The sequence below is a fragment of the Mustela putorius genome, unplaced genomic scaffold (genome assembly GCF_011764305.1).
Source record: "Mustela putorius furo isolate JIRA1106 unplaced genomic scaffold, ASM1176430v1.1 tig00000460_pilon_pilon_pilon, whole genome shotgun sequence".
Lineage (NCBI taxonomy): Eukaryota > Metazoa > Chordata > Mammalia > Carnivora > Mustelidae > Mustela > Mustela putorius.
Window position 1 is genome coordinate 6,704,714 of NW_025421389.1, and position 19,115 is coordinate 6,723,828.

The following is a 19,115-nucleotide window of genomic DNA, read 5'->3' on the forward strand; positions in this document are numbered from 1 at the left end:
GGTGCTGCCGGGTGGCTGTGTGTTCAGGGAAGTGCATTTGGCATGGCCAAGCCAACTTCGGGGATGTCCGAGTGGCAGGTCTGGGCCTAGACCGGGGTCTCCCTCACTGCTTGCGGTCCTGCTCCACGCTGCTGCTCATTTGCACCGCTTTATTACACTTTGCTCACTTGCTTTGGTGCCCGGGGCTGGGTTGGGGGTACGGGTGGTTGTGAAGTTTGGGGAGGTCTCCTTCCCTCTCATTTTGATTGCCTGACTCTCCCAGTACTGACTCAGACATTTGGCACCAGCTTCTTTCTTGCTGTGCTTTCTGCTGCCTTGGCTCAAACTTCTGAGCATTCATGGTAGTGAGCCTTTAAACAGAGAGGGAACCCGGTGGGCGGGCGTCCGCTAAGTTACAGCTTGAGCTCAGGGCTGCAAGAAGAAAGCTGCCCAGGGTCTCAGTCTCCTAGGCTGATGTCTCCCCCCTGTGGTGATGCAGGGACACTGCACCTATAGATCCCGGCCTCAGTGCCTGCGGAGAGTTAGGTGGGCAGTATAGAACAAGGCCTAACCTTCACTCCTAGTTTCAGGGTTCTCCACGCACAGTGTGACCTTTCCCTTGATGGTGAGCTCTAACCATTGAGGCCTTAAGGACTGTGGTCCTCACTGGGGAAGCCCCTGGTTATTTTTGTCATATACCCTAGACTTCCTCAGAAGACTCAAAGCTGGTTGGACAGAGTGAGCCCTCTGGGTTACTTGACATCCCACTTTTGGCTGTCCTGGAGAGGGTGTGCAGCTGAGGTCACCTGGGTTCTTTCCCTATAGGGTCTGCCATTGCTGAGTTGCTCATCCTCACCTTCCCATGATGGTACCTGCCTTGTTCCGTGTGTCCTGACTCTCTCAAGGCAGAGCTGCTCTCAGGGTTGTGACCAGGGTGAGATTCTCCCAGAATGCACTTGGTGGTTTGACCAGAATCTTGGGCGTCACTTCTACCTAAGGGTTCCTCTTAGCAGAGGAGGTATCAGCAGCGGCTGGCAATGTGGCACAGCCGAAGTTGGGTAGGTCATCCCACCTTGGTCATTACCTCTTTCTGTCCTAAAACCTGGGAAGGCCAGGTCTGCCCACTGCCACCTCCTTGAGGACCTTGCATGTACTCTTGTGTCTCCAGTGTAACCCACCCCACCCCCTTGTCCCCGATCCTCTCTCTTTCTTTTGGCCAGGATGAAGCGGGCACAGTTTGGGCCCCATGACTGGCTGTCTTTGCCAGTGCCGCCGGGACCCAACTGGTTGCTAGTGGACACCCTGGAGCCTGAGACAGCATACCAGTTCAGCGTCCTGGCCCAGAACAAGCTGGGAACGAGCGCCTTCAGTGAGGTGGTCACTGTGAACACTTTAGGTGAGGGCCCCGGGCCGGGATGTCTTGAGGATATTGCCTGGAGGAGCTGGGTAAGGATGGTAATGGTGGTGATGGTCCTAGCAGCTAACCTTACTGATTACTTCGTGCCTGACACCTTCCTATGTGCTTTACATAATCACGTCATTTGCTCTCCCAGGAAGGATTTGTCATACTGTTCTGTGGGGTTTGCCTGGACCATAGTGCCTTGTCCCACATCAGAGCACTTTTGGACAGATTGCTGTTAAGGAAGAGGCTCAGCATTTATCCTTCCTTGTTAAGCCACATGTTTGTATCTTCCTGTGGCTTCACAGGGCAGCCTGGAAATCCTTCTTCCTTCTGTGCTCTTACCAATTCTTTCCTCTGGCCCTTGGCCTCATTTGGTGGCCGGTGTGTGGCCAGTTCTCCCCGTTGAATCTCCTAGTCATGCCACCTCTTCCTTCCTGGACCCAGTGGCTCGCTCCATCCCACCTCGAGAGCAGCTGTGGACAAGTGGCACCCCTCTAGCCTGTTCCTGGATCCTTTACTGCCAACAAGGGGTGCAGCAGTGTTGGGATGTTTACCCCTACTCTGGAACTTTCCTCCCTGGCCCTGTTTTCCTACCTGGGCCAAGAAGGCAATTGAGAGTAGACTGAGCTAGGGGAAGGCATTCCTACTTCTTTAGAAGTAGATACATATTGTAGTATCTTCTTAAGATACTATCTTATCTAAAAGACTACATTTAATTCTTCCATCTTCCTCCCATGATTCCCCTTTGTTAGCTTTTTTTTCCCCCCTTTCCTTTTGAAGAACTCCATTCCCTCATCTATGTTTTTAGAAGTGCTCAGAAAGTAGGATCATGTGGGCCACTTCCCTTGGGTGAGGAGGGCTCTTTTATGTGACAGTCTTGTCCTGAAATGACTCATGCATGGGAATGTGATACGTTCTGAGGGGCACGTGCTGAGCCAGAAGACAGCATGTAGAGAGTTGAGGGAGCAGGGACCTCAGCACCACCATGTCCCTTCTCTCTCTCTTCCCTCTGTGCTGTAGCATTCCCTATCACAACTCCAGAACCCCTGGTGCTGGTTACCCCACCAAGGTGCCTCACAGCCAATCGGACCCAGCAGGGTGTGCTCCTGTCTTGGCTCCCCCCTGCCAATCACAGCTTTCCCATTGACCGCTACATCATGGAATACCGTGTCGGGGAACACTGGGAGACGTTAGATGGTGCCATCCCAGGCACTGATGGAGAGTTCTTTGCCAAGGATCTGTCACAGGTGAGGTGCCTAGGTTTCCCTGCTGCTATTCCCAAATCCTGAAAGTGACATGACTCTCTGGAGTCACCAGAAGCTTTGAGTGACCCGTGTCAGGTGTATGAGGCACAGCCATGTACTGCCGCCCCACACCAATTTCTTTATTCTCAGATCTGCTACCAAGATCTGGGATCTTCAGGTCATGGCAGCCAAGGTCCCACAGACTCAGGACCAGTGTGTGGCAACATGGGCTTTTATTGCTGTGAGGGCTTTTCCACATAAGCCGAGGCCAGGCAGGGCTGCTGAGGAGCCCTGAATATGTCACTAGACAGTTACCTTAGCTCCCTGCTAGCAGTCTAACTTGGGCTGGGCAAAGAATTTTCCAGAAGGGTAGTCTTCTAGCTTTGTCCAGGGAAGCACCCCTGCCTTAACAATTCAGAGTCCCCAGAGGAAGAGACATTATTATTTTTTTTTTCTTAGCAGACCCTCTTTAAACTTTGATCTCTCTCTAGCTGGAGAGAGGAAGCAGCTTATTTCCTGGATATGGACAATCTCATCTGTCTTTCTGTCTTCCTTCCCTGGACACTCATTTAGTGGTAGAATTGGCTCATGGGGCCTCCTGAGAACCCATGTGTGCATCTCTTTCCAACTCTGCTTTCAGGAACTTCTAGTTGTAGATTGAAATCTGCCATGTTGGGAGTATTTTTACCATGGCAATTGGCAAATGCTACAGATCAGGGCTTTTTTTTTTTTTTTAAACTGAGAGCTGTTCATCGCTTCTGGTAGGCCACTGCCTTGGGTACACTGTAACATAAGAGATTGTTGCAGGGTGGGTAGGGGAGGGTCAGCAGTGGGTCATTTGCTGTCTCAGGTCCCTAGGCTGACAGGGTCTTGTCCTGGGGGCTGTAGGACACCTGGTACGAATTCCGGGTTCTGGCCGTCATGCAGGATCTGATCAGCGAACCCAGCAACATCGCCGGCATCTCCAGCACAGGTACTCGAAGTGAGGGGGGGGGTCTCTTACAACTGTAGGATATCTCCAGCACAGATACTTGGCGGGGGGAGAGACAACTGTAGGGTGTCTCCAGCACAGGTACTTTGGAGGGGGAGTTCTTGTACAGCTGTAGGGAGTCTCCAGCACAGGTACTTGGTGGAAAGAGGTTCTCTTATAGCTGTAGGGTGTCTCCAGCACTGGTACTTGGGGGGGGGTTCCTTAAAACTATAGGGAGTCTCCAGCTTAGGTAAGGAGGAGGTTCTCTTATAGCTGTAGGGCATCTCCAGCACAGGTACTTTGAGGGGGGAGGTTCGTTCTCTTACAGTTCTAGGACATAAGAGCCATGTGGATGCCCTTTGGGAGAGAGCTAATATGGGGAGGGAGGCTGAAGTGGAAACAACTGAGAGCTCTGGTGGAGACTGAGTCTCGTCATTTCTCAAGGCCCTCCAACCCATCCTTCTTCTCCCTTGATGGACAGGATTTCTCCAACCATAGAGCTGTATTTATGACACTTTCTGTAAGATAGCCATAGGAAGAAATATAGCTAATCTTGTCACGATAGTAGTCATGAAGAACTTGATTTAAGTTCTTTTGTTATGAAATCCCTGTTTCCTCTAGTGCTATCCTCTGTAATGGACTGGGGCGGTGAATTGGAGAGACAACAGGTCAGCACATATTTGTTGAAGGCCTATTATAAGACTGCTTTATAATTATGGTGGTTTTATTTGGAAAATTGCTGTTTGGTGTTGTTTCCTCCACTCCTTCGTCTCCCTAGATTTTTTTCAGGCTAAATAAAGCCAACTCCCTAGCATTTTCCCCATTTATCTTTCTTTCTCTTGGCCCTGGTCCCATTTCTACACATCTTTCTCTAGCTACAGTTCCTGAAACATAGCAGAGCCCCTCCCTCGCCCAGTGAAGTGGCTCCCTTGGTATGGGAAGAGGCTTTTGCTTAGTGATTAAGCAATGGCACCATTTCCATGGGCAGTGAAGGACCTCTGGGACCAGTTGACAAGGAGCTTGGCCAAGAAGCTCATGCAGCAGGGCTTCGAGCTACAGAAGCACCAGGGCAGGCAGACTTGGGGAAGGACAGGGGAGGTTCTAAGTGACACCACAGCACTGGGGCCATAGGGTGTGACTTCTGCCTTATGTTAGACACCATGGCACCCTTGGCTTTTGTCTCTTTCTTTCTTCTTTCCTCCTTCCTTCCTTCCTTCCCTCCCTCCCTCTCTCCCTTCTCCTTTTTATTATGAAAATACCCTGTCTTGGCTTGCCTCCATGTAGGGGACTCAGAGAGGAGCAGCAGGGAACAGAGCTTACAGTCAAGGCTAGAATAGAAGACTTGAGGGTTTTCATCAGTGAACTGTTCTGTGTTCAGTGGCTTTATGCCTGGCACCAAAAGGAAGCCCACATACTGGGAAGACTCCCCATGGGTGAATGAAGGCACAGCAACCTCAGCCTCCTGTCCCTAAGCTCTTCCATTACCAAAGGCTATAACATTCCATTTGCCTACTCAACTCATAAACGTGATTTGGGTTATTTTCATCCATTGTTATTTTCAGCAGAATGATGAGCTCTGGCAAATTTATCATAATCCACAGAATCTAAAGACTGACACTTTCTATTATAACTGACTTTGAAGTGGGGTACAGTAGCTGGGGCTCTAGTCCTGGCTCCATCACTAATGAACTGTATGGATTTGGACACAGAGTGAAACTAAGTAAAATGAAGTTGGACCTATGTTGAATGTCTCTGCTGGCTCTAGCATTCTGAACCCGGGACGACCCGGACGTGCTCACCCTCCCTGTAGGAATTGCTCAGCTGTGCTGTAAGGACTTAGAAATGGATGGATCTGAATTCTGTAGTCACAACCTCTTCTCTCTGCTGTAGTATTTTACTTTCAAGGTGTCTCCACAGTAGGCTCTAATTTCGTCGAGATGGCGTGGCAGAAGGCAGCAAATCCCCAGCAGGAGACCAGAGTTACAGTCTTGTACAGGAACTGATGGGCAATCTTTATGCCAACAAGTTGCTCAAATTCTGCCAGCGACGGTTTCTGTACCTTAGGGAATGAAAGCGATAGCATGTGCTCTGTTGGCCTCATACAAGGGTGTCGGTAGTATGCATGAGAGCCCTTTACAAAAAGCACTAGCCAAGTAGACATAATTATGGAAATTATTACTGCTATGGGGTAAGATACAGATGTGATTCCTTCTTTCTAAGCTCTGTAGCAATCACTTGACTTCCGTAAACTAGTCTCTTCTCTCTCTTCCCCCTCTATCCAAACCTCTCCAAGTGCTAGAGTTGAGCACAGATCCCGAGCCTTAACATTATCTGTTCTGCAGAGGTAGGGAAAAGTACGTGGGGGCTAGGTGTCAGAGCAGGTGGGGGCTTTTATAGGAGGGAGGCAGGGGAGGAGTCATGCGTGTTCCTCGCAACCCCCTACAGACATCTTCCCACAGCCGGACCTGACCGATGACGGGCTAGCTCGGCCTGTGTTGGCTGGAATCGTAGCTACCATCTGCTTCTTGGCAGCTGCCATCCTGTTCAGCACCCTGGCCGCCTGCTTTGTCAACAAGCAGCGCAAGCGTAAGCTCAAGCGCAAAAAAGGTGGGTGTCTGCCCCCACCGCCCTGCTCTACCTGGCCCAGCTCCAAATGCTCCCTGTTGGAAGAGATGGCCCACTTTTAGCATGGGTCCCCTTGAAAACAGGGAAATGGGGTCTTATGGGTGGAATCGCCAGTGGGACTTGATCTGGAAGAGGGAGTAAGGAAGAAGGATGCTGGGGAGGGAGTGAGGGGCCAGAATGGGCGAGAGGACACATGTAGTGGTGGTGAGCCCAGGGCTGGGGACTGGCCCCAGAGATACCAAGCATTGGAAGGAGCGGCTCCCCTCTGTGGCTTTGCTCCGGGACCTGTGGACGCCTGAGACGAGTTTGGGGTCTCTGGCCTCAGTAGGCTCTCCTCCCCTTCTTCTTCCTTCCAGATCCTCCACTCTCCATTACTCACTGCAGAAAGAGCCTGGAGTCTCCGTAAGTGCCTCTGCTGTGCTAGTGTGTGGGCAGAGGTGCAGGGTGGACACAGGCAGGTGGTTGGCCCCGCTCAGCCCCTCGAAACTATTTGTTTTCCGCGGATCTGCGTGGTATTTTTAAGTTGGCCATGTGCACCGAGGGAGCAGTAGTGTGGACAGTCCAAATTAGTGGGCAATCCATTTCTTTTTAGCTTTGGAATGGGTTTCTGTGATGTTTTTTCCATCCTAATGGATGTGCCTTCCTAGTGTGTTTCACTTAAGTTGGTACGAAGGTGGGGTTGCCATTCTTGAGCACGCTGGGAATGAAGTTAGGGGTGCAACTAGACAGAGTGGGGCAGACAGGAAGGACAGGGCAGAATGAAAGCAGAAATGCGGGTGTTCATTCAGAAATGGCCGGGACATATCTAGACAGCGGAGCGTTGAGCAAAGTATTTCCCGCCAAAATATGCGGCCCATCTGCATCCCTTTTTTTGAGTATTGTCTTAAGTGTTTGTGGTGGTCCGTTAAGAGGAGAAAAAGAAGTGGAGGAGCAGGCGTTTCCCACCTCATGCTCCTGCTCCTTCACTCACCCCTACAGCTTGTCCTCTGGCAAGGTGAGCCCCGAGAGCATCCGCACACTCCGGGCCCCGTCGGAGTCCTCCGATGACCAAGGCCAGCCGGCAGCCAAGAGGATGCTGAGTCCCACCCGGGAGAAGGAGCTGTCGTTGTACAAGAAGACCAAGAGGGCCATCAGTAGCAAGAAGTACAGTGTGGCCAAGGCCGAGGCCGAGGCTGAGGCCACGACGCCCATCGAGCTCATCAGCAGAGGCCCCGATGGCCGCTTCGTGATGGATCCGTCCGAGATGGAGCCCTCGATGAAGAGCAGGCGCATTGAGGGCTTCCCCTTTGCCGAGGAGACGGACATGTACCCCGAGTTCCGCCAGTCGGATGAGGAGAACGAGGACCCGCTGGTGCCCACATCTGTGGCTGCCCTGAAGTCCCAGCTGACTCCTCTGTCGTCCAGCCAGGAGTCCTACCTGCCACCACCAGCATACAGCCCTCGGTTCCAGCCCCGTGGGTTGGAGGGCCCCGGCGGCCTGGAAGGTCGGCTCCAGGCCACAGGCCAGGCCAGACCCCCCGCCCCCCGGCCCTTCCACCATGCCCAGTATTATGGGTACCTCAGCAGCAGCAGCCCTGGGGAGGTGGAGCCGCCGCCCTTCTACATGCCAGAAGTGGGCAGCCCCTTGAGCTCGGTCATGTCCTCCCCACCCCTGCACACTGAGGGGCCTTTCGGCCACCCCACCATTCCTGAGGAAAACGGAGAGAATGCTTCCAACAGCACGCTGCCCTTGACTCAGACACCCACAGGAGGGCGCTCCCCTGAGCCCTGGGGCCGACCAGAATTCCCCTTTGGGGGCCTGGAAACCCCGGCCATGATGTTTCCCCACCAGCTGCACCCCTGTGATGTAGCCGAGAGTCTGCAGCCCAAGGCCTGCCTCCCCCGAGGACTGCCTCCCACCTCCCTGCAGGTGCCCGCGGCCTACCCAGGCATCCTGTCTCTGGAGGCGCCAAAGGGTTGGGCAGGCAAATCGCCGGGCAGAGGCCCCGTCCCAGTGCCCACCTCCGCTAAGTGGCAGGACAGACCTATGCAACCTCTGGTGAGCCAAGGGCAGCTAAGACATACCAGCCAAGGTATGGGCATCCCCGTGTTGCCTTACCCCGAGCCGGCCGAGCCCGGGGGGCACAGCGGCCCCAGCACATTTGGCCTGGACACCCGGTGGTACGAGCCCCAGCCCCGGCCCCGGCCCAGCCCCCGGCAGGCCAGGCGCGCCGAGCCCAGTTTACATCAAGTGGTGCTACAGCCCTCCCGGCTCTCGCCTCTGACCCAAAGCCCCCTCAGCTCCCGCACCGGCTCCCCTGAGCTTGCCGCCCGGGCCCGGCCTCGCCCGGGCCTCCTGCAGCAGGCAGAGATGTCGGAGATCACCCTGCAGCCGCCGGCCGCTGTCAGCTTCTCTCGCAAATCCACGCCATCCACGGGCTCCCCTTCCCAGAGCAGCCGCAGCGGGAGCCCCAGCTACCGGCCCACCATGGGCTTCACCACGCTGGCCACAGGCTACCCTTCCCCTCCGCCAGGCCCTGCAGGGCCTGCGGACAACCTGGATGTGTTTGGACAGACGCCTTCCCCTCGAAGGATGGGGGAGGAACTGCTCAGACCAGAGCCCCCCCCACCGCCATTACCTACTTCAGGGTGAGTGTGAGCTGGTTTCTCCTGCCCACCTCCACCTGGTCATCTTCCACCCCCCATTCCTTACCCACCCTCCGCCCCTTCCATCAACCCAAATGACAGGGCTTGTCTGGACATGCTGCAGCATCCCTTCGGGAGAGTTCTGGTCCTGGCATCAGCGGGGTGTGGATATGGGGTTGAGGGTGGGGCTTACCTGCCCAGGTACCCTGCCAGGAGCATGAGGGAGCCTCTCCACCCAGCCCAGAGCTCTCAGGAGGCCCCCAGGGTGATGGGGGAGTAGACGCACATGGGCGGGGGGTTGGGGGGAGTGTGATGTGTCTGAGGGAGAGGTCACCTCAGTTACTCTTGCAATGTAGGGCTCTCTGCATCCCTGTGATCCTGGCTTTGGGTGATTCCAGGGTTTACCCAGAGACCTTGTATCCAGCCTCCTTTTCTTTCCCGGCCCATCCTCCCTGCTAGGCAGGACCCTGAAGCCTGATTTCCCTGGACCACCAGGCCTGGGGCTCCTCTTCCCAATCTCCTGGCCTTAGCAGCCTAGTGAGTGGGGTCCCCCCCACCCAACAAACTCTCCAGGGGGCACATCCTGGAGGCTGGGAGAGCAAAATCTCAGGCCTGTGAACTGTGATCCTGGAGCCACATACCCTACCCCAACCTGTGTGCCTCGCAGGAAGCTGCAGACAGACAGACAGACAGACAAGCTCCTGCGATCAGCCTGCCTGAGAGAGCACACTCTAAACTGTAGCAGCTGGTATTCCAGGTACCAGAGTCAGCCTGGACGCCCGTCTGTGCCTCTTTTTCTCTCGTCTTTCTTCCCCTGTCCCCCTCTCCCCTCCACCCCTCTCCCTTCCTTCCTTCTCAAGTCTGGCTTTCTGTCTGTCTTTCTTCCTCCTCGATCTTCTTGGGGTTGGCCCGACTGGCTCCGAAGGGTTTGCAAAGTCTCCGTAGGGCCCCCTGGTCCCTCCTGCCCTCCCTCCCTTTCTCTCTCTCTCTCTGGTTCCGTCCTTTGGTCTCTCTTCTTGATGTGGCCGCCTGTGCAGGGGAGCAGAGTGTTTCAGAGGAGGCTGGCCTGGTCTTAGGCAGGATGGGAGGCGGTTGGAGAGGAGGGAGCCCAGCGCCCTTCCCCTGCCCCAGGCACTCCCACCCTCTCTGGTACCTGGAAGTACGGGTTCTCCTCCCACTGCCCCTGCTCCTGGCAGGCGGAGAAGGTGGCGGAGAGCTCTAGCTAGGACGCCCGGCGTGGCGCGCCCACGGGACCCCGTGCCTCCGTCTGTGCAGGAGGTGCTGTGCGCCGCAGCCCTGTCGTCTGTGCTTTGTGCAGCGCTCATCTGCCTCGTCCATCGTGCCGTCTGGTTCTCTGTCTCTCTCCTCTCCTTCCCCTCACCCCATTCTCTGGCCTCGCTTGTGGTTCTCTGGCCCCCGTGCTCCTCCCCTCCTCCCCTCTGGGTGTGCGTGGGTGGTTCCCCCACGCCCGTGTTGATAACTGCTTTGTTTCTGATTGATCTCAGCTATCTGGGCAGTGTTGTCGAGACAAGCCTCTCCTCAGCTCAATAGGTAAGGGAGCTCCGCGGCTGGGGCGGGGCGGGGGGCGGACAGGCGGACGGGGCTTCCGCAGGGCCATCGCTTCCTTTACAGGGGAATCCAAACCATGTCCCCTCACCCCCTCTGTGGGCGGCAGCCTCCGCTGCTCTGGACCCCACGGCTTCTGGGTTCCCCACATCATGCTGCTCCCACAGCCTCACCAGGCCACGCTCGGGCACTGCCTAGCTGCAGCTTCTGACTCCCACCTCACATGCCAAGCCTCTCCCAGAGCCTCCCTGCAGTTTTCCTCACTTGGACCCCTGCTGCCCACACACCCAGGGCCTCCCACAGAAGCCCCCTGGGACCCTGCATGCACCCTGAGGGGCTAGAATGCCTAAGAGCCGCTTTGCATCTCTGCACCTCTGGAAACATCAGGCCACACTTAGATCCAGAACCACCCCTGCTTGCCCTGGTTTCCCAGCAAACTCAGGCAGCGCCCCCCACCCCTCCCCAGTTCCATGCTAGTCCCCCAGAGACTCAGATCTTCCTCTGGGGTTGCTGGTCCCTCACAGCCTTCTTGAGATCTTTCTAATCTCAAGGAACACACGGTTGGGGTGTGGCCCAGCTCCTTCCCTCAACTGGCAACTCCTTCCCTCAGCTGGGTCATCCTCAGGACCAGGTCACCTGTAGTCCTGTGAGGGCAAGGGCAGGGGACTGTCACCATGTCTCATGTCCCTTGCCTTCGGTAGCCTGTTCTTGGTTGTTACAGGACTGAGATGTGGACCTCGCCCTCAGGTCCAAATTGCTTTCAAGATCCCTGTAGTAGCCACTCCTGATCTCCTTGGGTCACAGCTCTGGGGTCTTGGGAGGAGAGTCCCAGGGGTAGAGGACAGGCTTCCCCCGTGGCAGGAGGAAGCTGAGCAGTGAAGCGCTGTGCTCTTTCCTCTGCGCTCCACAGAGGTTGGTCCTCTTCTGGTGTTCTTCCAGGTGGAGGTCTCAGGAACTTGGGCAGTTTAGACGGTTATCAAGTCTCTTTAAGAGGCTTAGGGTCACCCGAGACTGACTGTCTTTCTGGTGACTAAGATGCTTCTTTTTGCCATGGACACCATTGCCTGTGCCTCTGGGAACAAGCAGAGTGGGAACAGGAGGGCTTCCTGGCTTCTCTAGGTGAGAAGCATCTGCATCCCTTGCACACCTAGAAATGTCAAGGGAGGCTGACTATCCTAACTCAGGACTGTAAGGCTTCGGTCAGAAAAGTGGCCTCCCAGAAGAAGGATTGGACTGCTTTGCCATTTCTTTATGATCTGCAGCTATAAACTCGTTAACAGCCAGGAGGCCGTGGGATTGTGTCTGAGGCTAGTTGGGTACCACACTGCGGCCATTAGCACTGGAGAGCAGGGAGGGTATCAGGAAGGAGTTATGGGCCTACCTTCTTGAGGGGCCTCCTCTGGCCTCCTGGGTGTATGCTCCAGAGTGACAATGACTGGGCCATCCCGCACCTTCCTGCTCTCCCTCCCTGAACCCCAGTTAGGACCCTTCTCTCACCCCCAGAGAGGTGATAGCTACAGCACCAGCTGTTACTCCACTCCTGGAAAGTGCCTGGACCCCCATTCCCCGTTGTTACCGACACTCCCCTCACCAGTCATTGACCCCTCCCTGCACAACCTCCCCACTGCACCAGATCTGAGAGCTGAGCTATCATATTCTCCCTGCTGTGGCAAATCCAGAAACCAAGGGCAGTGATGAGGGCGAATTGGTTCCTTGGGGGCCTGGCCAGCATCCCCAGCCTAGGAGAATTAAGTGCTCCCTGCAGCCTTGGAGTTAGACCTTGATGGTGCTGGGCAGCAAGAGCCACCGCTCACTCCCGCTTGCTGAGAGCCTCCCCCGGGCGCAGTAGCTGCTGGGGCCATTGGGAGGCGTCAGGCTCCTCTTCAGACGCTGTCTTCATGCTGCTCCTTTGCATGTGTCTCCACTTGGTCTTGCTTGGAGAAGGTGTGACACGTCTTGTCTACGTTCGTTCTTGCTCTGTTCCTGTTTCCTTCAGTCTCTCTCCTGTTCCTTCTCCCCTGTACCTGCAGTGGTCTTCCCGCCTCTCCTCCTTTCTCTCTCCCCTTTTTCTCTTGCCAACTCCCATCTCAGAGTGGGGAGTTGTATTGCGTGGACCAGCCCTTTCTGGGGCCTGCTGGGAGGCCGGTGGTTTTCTCGGCTTCCTGTCTCAATACCAGGAGCAGCCCTCTTCTCACCTCCCCCCTCAAGCCCCCTCTCCTGTTAGTGCCAACCTTGGCCTCTCTAATCAGGTGGGTCTGGAAGGGTGAATGGGGCCCCCATTTTACTGGGTGGACCGTAGGAAGGAGCTCCCATTTGGAAACAAGAGTCTCCCAAGCACTGAGGCCAAACACTGGGTTTGTCCCCTGATCCCACTGGAGAAGGTTGCCCTCTGTCATTACTGCTGGGTGGGAGCTGACCTCTGCAATCCTGGCTTTCTGTTTTATAAGTGGAGAGTGGGGAGACCTTTTTCCCGGCCATGCCTTATATACAAGTGGATGTCCTCATCCACCCTCCATGGTCTAAGGTCAGGTGAGCAGAGTCTGCTGTCAGGCAGTTATGAAGAGGAGAAAAACACTCCTTAAATCACTGCCTCTGCCTGCTGACTGGGGACAGCCGACATATGTTGGAGTGGTCAGCAATTAGGCCAGTAAGAGCAGGAACTGTCCAGTGGATTCTGACTTCTCTGACCTGTGGTTTGCCTATTTTTTGAACCTTTTTGTCTGTGTTTTTTCTCCACTATCCTAGGTAAGCAGAGAGCTAAGCAGCCAAGGCCCTGGGCTAAATGGTTGTGATTTGGGTCTTGTATGGATTTTATGAAAACAGACAGAGAGAGAGTAAATTCCAGGCAGTTTTTGGTAGTTCTGAACTGCAGAGAAGCATCGCTGGGACAGAGAACTGGGGTTCACGGGGAACTCCATATGACATGGAAGATCCAGAAAAACCTCTGGGCCTTTAGGCCTCATACTCTGACTTCCTGTGAGGAGGAAAGCGCCAGAGTTTGCTGGATTCCTGTATACTTTAGAAGAATTGAATTTGATTGGGAAGAGAACAGTGACCTCCATTTCTTAGAGAGCCCAGGTTTGGATGCTTTTCTAACAGGGTAACCTGCTGGTCAACCTCGGATTCTCTTACCAACTTTATTCCAGGGATAGGATGAAGTTGCTTAACCCATGCTTTCCACTGTCTGACAGACAGCAGCATCAAAAGCTTCATTATCTGATAGGTCACTGTGGGCTTGATATTGACTGGGGACATGGTCACCCTTCCTAGAAAAGAGAGGCGATTTGATTCCAAAGGGCTTAACATGCTGCAGGTAAAGTCTGTTGGGCCCTGTTTCACGTGTCTTTTCTGTATCATTTGCTAAAAATAAAGATCCATTTTTGCCCCCTCACCCACCCCGTCCTTCCAGACATTTGCTTTTATATTTTTCTCTCCTGCATCGGTGGAGTGTCTTGGTGCCTCCAGGAGCCTTCTGTCATGTTTCTGTGTTTGAGCACTGAGCCCAAGTGAAAACAGGTGGACAGCAGGTGTCCTGGAAGGGCTGGCGCTTGGCTGTTTCACAAGGGAAAATTGGCTTTTCCTCCTCCATGGATCATTACTGTTTGGGAATTTTCGCCTGAAGATATAACTTCAGCCAGTGTTTTCCCATCCCTGGTCTGTCTTACTTTGGCCGTGCCACCGGAGCAGAGAATGTCCGGGACTACTGCGGCACGGCGGAGTGACCTACCGCTCAGGTGAAGTGTGGGAACTCTGTTTTCTTCTAGAGAGCCTCTGGACCATTTTCCTTGAGGAGGAAGTTGGAAGAGCAGTTTAGCCTGATGTTGAGAGTCCTGTCTCTGTTGCATTTTAACTGGATTAAGTAGACAAGCTGCTTAACCCTCTGCATTCATTTTCTCCCTCTGAGAAACAGGATCAGTCTAGTGTTTACCTCTTAGGGGTATTGTAAGGATGAATGCAAACTATTATAGAGAACATAGACCAGTGCTGGGCATGGTAAGTGGTAAATAAATGCTATGTGATAGAAATGATAAATGTAATGATATGTTAATTTTAGTACTAGTATCCTTGGAAGTTTCACCTGGCTTGGAAAAACCCTAGGAGTGTTCTGAACCAGTTTCTCTCATGCCCTCATGGGGCACCCTGGGTTATGTGGTTTAATCACTGCTCCCTGGGGCTGCCTGCTTGTCAGATGCCTCCTTGGACCATGCGTTGCTCACCTTGTGTGGTTCTTTTGAAGAGGCTGGCCAGGGCCAGGAGAGAAGTAAACTGAACGGCTGATTCATACCTTTGATTTTCCTTTTAGGTAGCTGAAGCCCTAGTCAAGGATGAGAAGGGGGTGAGGACATCCTGCCAGCATTGCAGAGTCATACTCCCTCACACCCTAGCCATCGCCACCCTTTGCCCGCCTTCCAGATTCCCTTGAGGCCACCACTGCTGCTATGTAGGATCTCTGTAGTAGAGTCTGAAGGAGGAGGGGACGGGAAATTTGCAGGTTGGGTCTTTGGGGGTGGAAGACCTCATGGTGAGTTGGATTTCTCTCCGAGACCATGTGTTGCCTGTGTGTGTGTGTGTAGGTGGGGCCTCTGAGCTCCGTGCTGTCAGGGCAATGTGGAAAATCTAGAAGCTGTCTCTGACCTGAACTTTGGAGGAGCTTCTTGATACTTCATTTACTAAAAGGCTATGGAGTGATGACATCCATCAAAGAAGATGGGGGTTGCTTCATTGGCAGTTAATGCAGGAAATCCCAGAGACCAGAGGCTTATCAACAATTAGTCTGTAAGTTTTTTCCTCCTTTATCCCCACGAGTGTGATGAGGACTGGGGAGATGGGGCTGCAGACCTCCCATCCTCTGTCATTTGTTGTTCTGCTTCAGATTGCTTGCTCACCACTGGGCACTTCTTTTCCCCTCACAGGGTTGGCTGTCCTCCTTTTAATCAGGATTTACCCAAAACCAATGTGATGGAGGTGGGAGAGGGAGATGCAGGGACTGAGGAAGAATGTGATTCACCTCTGTGCACTGTGGCCCTAGAATGTCTCTGCTCCCCTGATGGCATGCTAAGGCCAGCCCTGGTGGGAAAGAAAGAGCAACTCCTCTCTCTCTGCCTTTATTCCTGGGGCTCCACGTTTGGCTTACTTTGAGAAGAAATGACATTGATCCCTGTCTTCTAGATTTTCTTTTATGACTCTTGGAAAAGTCTCTCCAGTATCTACCGGTTGTCACAGACAGTCCATTCTCTCAGCTCCCTTTGGTCTCCTTTGTCACAGGGGCTGCACAGGCTCCAGCGGAACTGTGGGCTCGGTTCTAATCTCATGGCTGATCCATCAGGCACATGACAGCATCCGTCCCGCAGCTGAGGGAGGAGGAGAGACCGACACACGTGGCGTCTCTCCCAACCCATTTCTCTACTGAATCGTAAAATGCAGAGATTCACTGGGAACTTGCTACTGAAGGCAAGGGCTTTGCAAGGCTGCCAAATTGGGCCACTAACTGTCGTAAATCTACTCCCACCTTCTTTTATTCTCGTGCATGACTGGTGACATCTGAGAGCGTCAGGGAGACCCCCCCTGTTGAAATGTGGGCAGATGACAAATATTTGTTGCTGTTAGCTGCTGGGGTTCTGCCTAAGTCTGGTGGGCACACGGGAAGAAGCCCAGTGAAGCTGGGTTTTATGTACCCTCCGTCTCACTGGATCTGGGGTTTCTCTTTGGCCCTGGCCTTCTCTTTTCCAAAGGAGGATAGTCCGTTCACTGGGGTAGGTTTCCTCACCTCCTGCTTTAACCTGCCCTTTTACTTTTCTTTTAAAGGTCTTTGTTATGATGCTTTCGAACAACTTTGGTCACTGAAGCTGCTTTCTTCTCTGACTTTCTTCCTCCTGGTTTGAGTGACATGTGATGAAACTCAAGATTAAAGTCTCTCTTTCCCTTTCTTAGGTCTTCTGGTTGCCCTGCAGATTGGTTTCCATCTGAGGCAGGCCTCCCACCGCTGGAGCTTTCTACTGGCCTTTCTCCCTTCCAGGAGCAATCAAGAGGCAGGTGTCAAGGAACCACTGTGGATGCCTGGGACTCTGTCCTCCTGTGGGTCAGCTGTATGGTTTTCTTCCAGCCCCTCTTCAGAAGCTCCCTCTTCTGGGAGCTGACCTGTGCCTCTCTAATTGTCCCTTCCAGAACACATCCACCTGCACCCGGGAATGCTGCTGCACCTGAGAGGCTGGAGGCTCTGAAATACCAACGGATAAAGAAGCCCAAAAAGTCATCCAAGGGCTCTTCGAAGTCAAAGAAACGATCCGGTAAATGGCGGATCCTCTCTTCCCCCCTCTCTGCCGATATTGTGAGATTGTTTGGTTCAGGATCCCATCTTTGGGTTTTCTCTAGAATTAAATGCACCAGCTTGTGTTATTGTCTCTTTTTAATATGAATTACCAAGTAATACATAAATATAATTTTCATGTGAAAATTAGAAAGGTAAAGTCTCTGATCATCCTCCTGATTGTTTCTTCCCTTCTGGGAAGTGTCCTTCTTGGCAGGATGCATGCTTTCAGAGACTTTCCATGCATACACCTTGATAAAATACATGTATTTTTTTAATGCATTTTAAAACAACATAAGTAGTATCTTAATTTTTTCCATTCTGCCATATATCTTTTGGAACTATCTCTATTTCTTTATATATTTCTTCTCTATTATTTCAGACCTTCTAGTCGGACGTGGGAATTATGGGGTCCTACTCAGTGCTTAGGGGACATCATGGCATGATGCAGCCTCTGCAGGATGACCAAACTTTTCTTAGAGAGATAGGATGAAATCTCCTTATCATAGAAAGGACATTTCTATTGAAGTATGTCTGATGTTTATATCCAGCATTGATCAGTAGCTGCTAAGATAGTGCAAAAAAAATTCAGCCCTTTTTTACACTTAGAACATTCTTTAGTATTTATTATGTACTCTTTTTTTTCTTTTAATCCATGGTTTTAGGAATCTTGTCACAAGGTGTCAAAAAAAAAAAAAAAAAGGCAGCTGAACCGTTTCCTTGCAGATCTTTAATTACTGGAGAGTAACTTTCTTTAGGGACTGGGTTATGGAAAAGAGGTCCTCAGAGGCCCCCGGAATCTTTGGAAGAAGTGAGCACTTGTTTCTCACTTAGCCTTTGGGTGGTGCTCTTATCCTATTTGTTTATAGATGGGAATACTGGGGCAGAAAGAGGAAAATGATTTTTTTAGGGTTTGGGTGAGAAATTGGAGCCTAAAGCTGAATGTTCGGCCCCCTTAAGCCCATTGCATTTGAAGAGCCATGTACCTACCTACCTATGTATTTACGTTTTGTTTTGTTTTAACAGAAAGAGCCACCTCAGATGCCTGTACTCCCTCTTGTTCTGTCTCACCATCCTGTGCCCTGTAACATGTTGATGGCTCTCAAATGTCTGTTTTTAGCTCCAGTCTCTTCCATGAACTCAAATCTCATATTTCCAGTTGCCTGCTGAACATGCACTTAGATGTTTTACAAGCCTCTGCAATGTCCAGAATAGAGTTATTGATCATCCTCTTCAAATCTGTCTCTCCCCGCTTCTTCCCAGCTTCTTAAAGATCACCACTCCCGACCTCGCTGCTGGGGGAGTGAGCCTTGCTCCTTCTCTTGCTCTCACACATCCTGTCCAATCCATTTGGTAAGGTCTATGCTCCCAACTCTGATAGCAGATCCTAAATTTGACCACTGTTTTCCACCTCGATGGCTGAAACTGAACTCTGAGTTACTGCCCTCCGCACCCTGACCCTTGCACTCGCCTCCAGGTTGTCCTGCTTCATCCTTTGCTCCTCCGACAGTATGTTCTACACTCAGCAACCGAAGTGATCTTATAAGATGTAACAGCATCCTCTTTCAGTCATGGCAGTGTGCACACTCACACACACACACACACACACACACATACACACACACACGCATCTGATGAAAACCTTCCAGAAGCTTCCCACTGCAACCAGAGCAGATTTCAAACTCCTTACGATACCCTTTTCCGTCTTCCCTGCCTCACTGACCTCTGCGTGCTCTGCTTCAGCTATGATAGCCTTCCTTCGGTCCCTCGAGTACGGCACATTCGCTCTGAAGCCGTGGGTTTCACTTTTGCCCCTCCTCTGCTGGGAACCCTTCTCCCTCAGAGCTTTGGAAGGCTTGTCATTCGAGACTCTACTCCTCTTCTGAGACTAGAACTGTGCTGTAGTCCTTTGCCCTCGCGTGGCCCTGTTTGCCTCTTTCTCTGTAGGTCTTTCAGTATCTGGAAATTTCATTTCTGTATTTTTTAAGTCCTTAATGTTTGTCTCTTCCTTCTTACTCCACACTAAAGTATAGTTTTCTAGACACCCAGCACTTAACTGCTGTATCTGCAGAAGAGCCATGCGATAGAAGAGGGGCCCAGGGAGTCTAGGAAGGGCCACACCTGGCTCTGTTGCAAGGATGGAAATCTTGGGTAAAGTCTGTCACTGCTGGGGGACAAGAGGGTGAAGAAAGTGTATTGAGTTCCAACCCACTCTTAGAAGCCCGGATCCTCAAACCTAGAATGATGCTTGGTTCCCAGGAGGCACTAAAAAATAAACAGATATTACTCTAATAACAATTTAAATACTAGAAATACTAGATAACAGATTTAAATAAAAGTATTTAATATTAAATAAAAGATAAAAAAGAAATGCTGTTGGACTAGACCCATCCTGCT

The 19,115-nt window shown here is 52.4% G+C and overlaps 1 protein-coding gene across 6 annotated transcripts in view; it reads left to right on the forward strand.

The window, feature by feature from the left end:
* IGSF9B (immunoglobulin superfamily member 9B) overlaps positions 1-19,115 on the forward strand; it is a 58,494-nt gene that overhangs the window by 27,526 nt on the left and 11,853 nt on the right. For 2 of the 6 annotated variants that reach the window (XM_045080336.1, XM_045080337.1), the window contains exons 13-19: positions 1,200-1,375; positions 2,402-2,628; positions 3,514-3,598; positions 6,041-6,202; positions 6,577-6,622; positions 7,199-8,848; positions 16,577-16,698. In XM_045080336.1, the coding sequence (XP_044936271.1) occupies positions 1,200-1,375; positions 2,402-2,628; positions 3,514-3,598; positions 6,041-6,202; positions 6,577-6,622; positions 7,199-8,848; positions 16,577-16,698 (2,468 nt within the window). The other 4 variants (XM_004763949.3, XM_004763955.3, XM_045080339.1 and 1 more) reach the window with 3 other exon arrangements.